This window comes from Colobus angolensis, unplaced genomic scaffold (assembly GCF_000951035.1).
Source record: "Colobus angolensis palliatus isolate OR3802 unplaced genomic scaffold, Cang.pa_1.0 Scaffold739, whole genome shotgun sequence".
Lineage (NCBI taxonomy): Eukaryota > Metazoa > Chordata > Mammalia > Primates > Cercopithecidae > Colobus > Colobus angolensis.
Window position 1 is genome coordinate 85,130 of NW_012121143.1, and position 8,138 is coordinate 93,267.

Consider the following 8,138-nt stretch of genomic DNA (forward strand, 5'->3'; position numbering starts at 1 on the left):
TGGATGCAGCCCTGGGCTTGCCTACTTCCCTTCACTACATTCTCACACTGAGCCCTCGAGGTTAAACCACAAGGAATGTGGTGGAAAGGAACCACCTCGGCACTTGTGACCTCAGCCAAAATTAATACTCAAGGTCCCAGGAGAAAACTTGGTACAACTAACTGACATCTTCCCTAGATTTGACAAGATATCTGGAGCCCACGAACAAGTGACAGCCACAAAAAAGCAGAGAGAAATACTCAGTGGTCTACCTCTGAGTGGCGATCTTACCTCTGGGTGTCGATCCAGGTCACTGAGGGTCAAGCCATACTGCAGGATGAGCTGGCGGGCCTGCGGGGGACAGGGAAGAGCAAACACGAACATTTACCTGAGTTCATGGCAAGGATTCTCAGAATTCTTCTGGATTTAAGTGTCCCAAGTTCTGCCCAAGCTCACTCCCAAGGCCCAGCATGGCCCACCAAGAGGTACGAGATCTAGCCCCATGAATGGCAATACTAACTGCTGATCCAACCTGGGAGCTGGACAAAGGCAAACAACGCAGAAAAGACCCTGTTCCAATGCGAAGCTAAGAGCTCCTCCTCAGCGCAGCAAAGACCCTGTTCCACTGCGAAGCTAAGAGCTCCTCCTCAGTGCGGCAAAGACCCTGTTCCAATGCGAAGCTAAGAGCTCCTCCTCAGCGCAGAAAAGACCCTGTTCCACTGCGAAGCTAAGAGCTCCTCCTCAGTGCGGCAAAGACCCTGTTCCAATGCGAAGCTAAGAGCTCCTCCTCAGTGACTTGTGACGAAAGAGAATGCCATGGCATCCTAAAGCTTCTGGCAAAACAAGTGCGACAAAAAGTTCCTAACATAGAACCAAATCCATAACATTTTAGAAAAGCTTTTAAAACAATCCAATGGTATAAAAACAGACTGAGGAAGATCACTATGAATGGACACAGAGTGATTTCCAGCCCACACTGTTAAGTAAATATGAGGAACAGAATATATACACTTAAAAATGTCAGAAACCAAAAAGACTAAGTGAGGAAGTCAGCAAATTTAGCACACAAGACTGGGAAAGATTTAGGATGTTTGTGAAAAAGTCAGCACCACTGACTTCATAGTCATGCTTCACAGCTAATCTTTTTAAAAAGGCGACAAAAGGGGAGAACACTGGTTACAGCCATCACATGGCTCTGAGCAGGATTCGTAGCTGGAATAAAGGAACCTCAAACCTTCATGTTTGAACACCCAAGTCCTAGCGATGTGGGTTTATGTTCATGTCATTGTTTATAATGCACAGAAACCAAAGGTTTCTTAAAACAAAAAGCACCTGAGATTAAGAATCAGAAGGTCCAGGTTCCAATCTTAAATGAGCCAGCTCTGTGACCCTTGGCAATTTTTCTCATCTGTAAAAAGGTAGGGACAGATGAAATGACCAAAGTCAACTTTCTAATCTAAAATCCTAAGACACTAAGACTAAAACATAAAGATCTTGAAAATTGTAATGTTGGAGCCAAATTCAAACAAACTAAAAAATATATTTTAAAAGGATAAGACAATAAAAAAACTCTGAATCCCAGATATGATGTTATTAAAAAGTATTGATGTTATTAGAAATTATTGCTTTTTTTTTTAGTATTGTGATGTTTAAAAGACTCCCTATTTTTCAGAGAGACATATGAAATATATACAATGAAATGATATTATGCCTGGAATTTGTTTCTAAATAACAAGAGTCAGGGGGATATTTAGGTATGGATGAAACAGGATTGGCTGTGAATTGATAATTATTGAAACTGGGTGCTGAGTACATGGAAGTTAATTTTACAGTTCTCTCTCCTTTCTAAACTTTGAAATTTTCCATAATAAAAAGCTAAAATAAAATGCTGGCTGAATAAGCAAGTTCAAAAAAAACTTATGATTTTGTACTTATTAAAGAGAAATATATACTGTAAAGGAAAACAGCAAAAATAGTATTGCTAGATTATTTCTTAATTCTTAGATTTCTCCAAAAGTACTATCAGAACTATGCAGTCATTAAAAACAAAAAGAAAGAGAGATCACGTCCTTTTCAGGAACATGGATGGAGCCAGAGGCCGTTATCCTTAGCAAACTAGCGCAGGAACAGAAAACCAAACACCACATGTTCTCACTTGTAAGTGGGACCTAATAGAGGGCAACAATACACGCTGGGGCTGACTGAAGGATAGAGGGTGGAGGGTGGGAGGAAGGAGAGGATCAGGGAAAATAACTAATGGGTACTGGGCTTAATACCTCGGTGACAAAATCTGTACAACAAACCCCCACAACATGAGTTTACCTATATAACAAACCTGCACATGTACCCCTGAACTTTAAAGTTTAAAAAAGTAAAAGTAGTATTAGAGAAACCATCCTAACTTCAGATCTGAGACTATAAAAACATTGGAAAGTGACCTCTTAGATGGCCCCAATCCTCACCTCCTGATATTCATCCCTTTGGGTCATCACTTCCCACTGTCCCAGAGTTGGTCTGTGTGACCAATGGCACAAAGGTGATGACATGACACCTCTGAAATTAGTTTATAAAGAATGCTGCAGAAGGAGGGCAGGGGTAAGGGTGTAGAGTGGCATGCTCCTCTCTCTCTCTCTCACACACACACACGCACGCAAGCGCACACACATACACACAAGCACACGCGTGCACACGTGCGTGCGCGCACACACACACACACACACACGGGGTATTAAACCAATCATTAACACATCGCTTTGCTAACAGCCATACACGGTAGCTCATGCCCGTAATCCCAGCACCTTCGGAGGCCAAGGTAGGTGGATCAGTTGAGGCCAGGAGTTCAAGACCGGCCTGACCAATATGGTGAAACCCCATCTCTACTAAAAATACAAAAATTAGCTGGGCATGATGGTGTGTACCTGTAATCCCAGCTACTCAGGAGGCTGAGGCAGGAGGATCACCTGAGACCAGGAGGTGGAGGGTGGCAGTGAGCCGAGATAGTGCCACTGCACTCCAGCCTGGGCGACAGAGCAATACTCTGTCTCAAAAACAAAACTAACAAACAAAAACCACACTGCTAACTGATAAGGACATTTTAAAAATAGGTGTCATGCCCTAGACAAGGAGTTGGCTCTCCTTCCCCTAAAAGGCACATTATCTCCACTTCTTCTCTACGATATACTTATAAAATATTGCATACGTGAATGTAGCATTAATTCTTTGAACATTTGTGGAGTGCCAGGCACCACACCAGACACTGAAGATACTAACACACACTATCCATGCACAAGGGCCTCTACATTCTTATATAAATGTATATACCTCAAATCAGGGGTGTCCAGCCTTTTGGTTTCCCTGGATCACATTGGAAGAATTGTCTTGGGCCACACATAAAATACACTAGCACTACCAATAGCTGGTGAGCTTAAAAAAAAAAACACAAAAAAAAACCCAATGTTTTAAGAAAGTTTATGAACTTGTGTTGGACCACATTCAAAGCCATCTTGGGCCACAGGTTGGACGAGCTTGCCTTAAATGATCACCACAACCAACTGAGCTACGCCTCCTCACCACAACCACCAGCCACCCAGCCTAGTACCTGACCAAAGCCTGGTACATGAAAACGGCCTGGTCAGTAAGCACTGTCTATTTCTGCAGCTGGGAGGCCCTCTGTGATTCCCCTGCATATACCCCCATACTCCACCCTCCACCTCTGCAAGCCCTGAGACTCTCCCATCTTCCCCAAAAGACAATAAGCAACAACACAAGAGGAACATCTGTACTCCCTTAAAACAGTTTTGTGCCCCAATTCACAACACGGGTCTCAGAAATTCTGCCAGTTTGTTAAAATGGACAACTGAAGTCTGGGCCCCTGTGCAATGACTTCAAGATCGCACTAGGACAGAACACTTTAAGCCTGTTCCCATCAGCAAGCTCTCCAACTCTCCCTTCTCCCCATCTGTGACTTGCCTCCCTGCAGGAGTGGTCCAGCAGCTCTACAGAGAAGTTGATTACAAACAGTGTGAGCCTCATCCTTCCTGAATGTTAGGTTGAATTGTGTTCCCCCAAAAAAAGATCTATTGGAGTTCTAAGCCTTAGTACTTCAGAATGGGACGTTTTATGGAGACAGGGTCTTTAGAGAGGTAATCAAATTCAAATGAGGCCATTAGAGTAAGCTCTAAATCAATATAACTGGTGTCCTTATTAAAAGCGGAAATTTTGACACAGAAACAAATAGGCCCACGAGGAGAACAACATGTGAACATGCAGGCAGAGATCGGGGGATGGACCTACAAGCCAAGGAACACCAAAGGATATCAGCAACCCATCGAGAGAGTTAGGAGGAAGGCACAGAACAGATTCTCCTTCACAGTCTCAGAGAACCAAATCTGCCAACACCTTTGTCTCAGAGTTCTAGCCTCCAGAACTCTCAGACAATACATTTCTGTTTTTTTTTAAGCTACTCAGTCTGTGGAACCCTGTTATGGAAGCCTTGGCAAACTGATGCATGGAGTTTAACAAACAGCATGAGGGTTTTGACCCACTACTGGCTCAGTGAGCATATGCAGCCTCTGGTGCTCCACTGAGATCTGCATCTGCTAGACACCAGAAGCTTCTAACAGGAAGCAAAAGGGTCTCCAGAGTATGTAGAGTAAACACCTCTGCCTGCATCTTCTGGCCAGAGTTCTGGAAAGTGCAAGGAGCAGGAAAGCTAATGATTAGCTTGTGATTCTGAAGAAAGGCAAGAAGCAAACCCCATAGCTGGTACTTCTAAATAGCTCTTGTGATTAGGGACAGTGGCACTTGGCAGGCTACCGGTACTTCTGTTTTCCCTTAATTTGACAATAAAACCTCAAAGTGTAGTTCTATTATTTCACAAAATGTGTTTCCAGGTTTTGTGGTGCTTACATAGTAGAAGTGTAAACATTTTCCCTTCTACTACCCAATCAAGGTAAAACAGAAGGCAGAGTGAGCAATAAACGCTGTTTTTGGTTTAAACCAGTTCTGGCTTTCAAGTGCTTTACCTTCTTCTTTACCTTCTATCTTTAAAATTAAAGGCCTTTAATTTTAATCCACCAAATCCACCAAAATCATTTAAATCCCTACAGGTTTACTTATTTAAAAAGTAGGGCATGAAACTGTTGGGGCTCAGGATACCCCAAAATAAAAGCCTCAGAAATATCCTCAGGAGCTGCCGGGCATGGTGGTTCACTCCTATAATCCCAGCACTTTGGGAGGCCCAGGTGGGTGGATCATCTGAGGTTGGGAGTTCGAGATCAGCCTGGCCAACATGGTGATACTCCATTTCTACTAAAAATACAAAAAAATTAGCTGGGTGTGGTGCCGTATGTTTGTAATCTCATCTACTAGGGAGGCTGAAGCTAAGAATCACTTTAACCTGGGAGGTGGTGGTTGAAGTGAGCCAAGATCACACCACCGCACTCCAGCCTGGGTGACAGAGTGAGACTCTGTTTCAAAAAAACAAAACAAAGTAAAACAAAAAAAGAAAGAAAGAAAAGAAAGAAAAAAGAAAGAAACATCTTCAGAAGCAAAAGTTTCTTTCAATTTATTCTGCCCTTCTGACTCTGGCCCCTCATGCTCCCCTCAGGATAGCCATAGAAACTAGAATCCCTCCTCCCCAAGGCAGGTCACAGAAACCACAACCACTTTCCTTTTCTCTTTCCCCAAAGCCAGACATAAAACTGTGAAAGGAAAATAAATCTTGAGGCCCCATAACCACTCCAGCTGAGAACTGCTTAGGGCAAACCTGCCTCCCATTCTATTCAAGGTCATCCCTCTGCTCACTGTGATAAATGCATATCTGATTGCCTCCTTTGGAAAGGCTAATTCGATGCTCAAAAGAATGCAACCATTTGTCTCTTATATACTTATGACCTGGAAGCCCCCTTCCAGCTTCAAGTCTTCCAGCCTTTGCTTGATTTGTCCCACCTTTCTAGATCAAACCAATGTTCATCTTGCATATACTGATTAACACCTCATGTCTCCCTAAAATATATAAAACCAAACTGTGCTCTGACCACCTTGGGCACATGTCATCAGGACCTCCTGAGGCGTGTCACAGCCACGTGCCCTCAACTTTGGCAATACAAACTTTCTAAATTAACTGAAACCTGTCTCAGATTTTCAGGGTTGACATTTTGGTAACCACAGAGGATTCTGAGTAGAGGTGCCCCTGACCATTGACAAATCTCCTATCAGTGCCTGGGACCAGCATGAGCTAATTTTATGGCTCAAACCAACAGGACAATTTGCTGAGGTCTGGGAGTACACCCTCCCGAGAATCCCTGATCTCCCCAAATCTGGTCAAAATCTAAAGTTTATTTTGCTGTACAACTCATCCCTCTTTTTTTTTTCTTTTTTTTTTTGGAGTTTTACTTGCTTCCAGCAAGGAGGGCAAGGCAGGCAAGATTTCCTGTTTCCATGACGATGGAAGGCAGGTAACTCCTTTATGGAATTTGAGCTCGCTCCCAGCATGGAATATGAGTTCAAGTTTTTTTGTTTTTTTTCCTCCTGCTTCTAGGGCAGTAGAAAGCAGTCTTTAGCCTGAAACCCATCCCTAGGTAAGTAGTTGAATTGGGGTTTTATCTTGTCTAAAGTTTAACAACCAGTTGTTTTTCATTTCTCCTTACCATTAGAGCACTCAGTGTTCATATTGTCAGCATTTTTGTTGTTGTTTGTTGCAGTCTTTCTCCCAACAGATTTGACCAACTCTAACTGACTTGATCAAATCCAAGTAAGAATTCCAAATTATGAGTAATAAACCCTTTCTACTTTGGCTAAAGTTCCTCGCAGCTGCAAAAGAGGGAAAAACAAACAAACAAAAAAACTATGCACTTGGTTTCTGTGTTTGCTTCCTGTCTTTTAAAAAAAAAAAAAGTTCTTTCATTTACTTTTCTTCCACCCTATACTTCTTCCCTCTTTGCCATCTGCAGTACCAAAAAAAGTCTAGATGTTTATAATGACTTGAACCCCTTTAAAAAATTCAAAACAAAGGTGCCACTCACCACAGATGGGGTGTTCTGTTTTCTCTGTGGAGTTTCAAGAGTCATGGGCAGATTCTTCTTAGGTCTAAAGCACTGTTTTCCTGTATTGCGTGACCTGAACTCTTTGGCTGTGGGGTACCAGAGATTACCTTGTACAGTATAGAGAGGATTTGACCGTGGCTTGTATAATGGCAGACGAGACAAAGGACTGTTATCGTCTTTGTTTCAAAGCTCAATTCCAAACTAAATTCCTCCCAAAGACCAGTAATGAACAAGGACAGCGTAAAGGTAGAAGCAAGATGGAGTCAGTTAGATCCTATCTTCTTCACTGTCTCAGAATTTTGCAATGGAGAGTTTCATAACTTTAAACAATGACTACCAAACTTTTCATAATCTAGATAAACAATTAAAATAAGTCAATGTAATGCGACAAATACTTGTAGACAAACTTGTCATAATTTAGAATCAAAAGTTATATTAAATTATAGATATTTCATTATTTGGATATTTTCCAATAAAAATATATTGTAGGAAAACATTCTTTCTAAAAAAAGTGTCCTTAAAAAGATGAACACTTTTTGTCTGATTCAAAGCTTTTTTAAAGGTTATGTATAAAACAAAGTAAACCGAACAACAAAATAAGAGAGATGTAAAGAAAGCTATAGAAATAAAGGGTTTTTTTTGGTGAAAAAGCTTAAAGAGAAATAATTTTATAAGAGAAAATATCTTGTATGGTTAATTTGGACCTAGAATAAAATGACTGGTTGTTTAAGAAAGAGGTATGTTCAGGGCAAACCAGAAAGTCCAAGCATGTCATGAGGAGTCTAAGGCACAATAAAAGGATTAAAAAAAAAATTTTATATGATCAAGCTGTCTATAATTAAAGGGAAATGATAATGGTCTTTCTGGAGATTGGGTTTGCTATTTTAAAAAGCCATTTATATACTAAAGAATTTATTAGAACAGTAAGGGATTGATTTCTTAAGGGATTTACTCAATAATTAGAGATTTTTATTATGTTTCAAAATAAATATGTGTAAAGATATATTTAATGTTATTAATACACAATCATGTTTCAATACATAATTATAATTATATAATATGTATTATATGAACTCATCCTTTCTTTTTTTTTTTTTTTTGAGACGGAGTCTC

General features: G+C 40.9%; 1 protein-coding gene across 1 annotated transcript in view; it reads right to left on the reverse strand.

Moving 5' to 3' along the window:
- The window catches only part of LOC105501663 (ribose-5-phosphate isomerase-like), a 64,397-nt gene that overhangs the window by 22,812 nt on the left and 33,447 nt on the right, over positions 1-8,138 (reverse strand). The window contains exon 4 of the mRNA XM_011927673.1: positions 252-330. Within this exon, the coding sequence (XP_011783063.1) occupies positions 252-330 (79 nt within the window). The remainder of the gene's footprint in view (positions 1-251; positions 331-8,138) is intronic.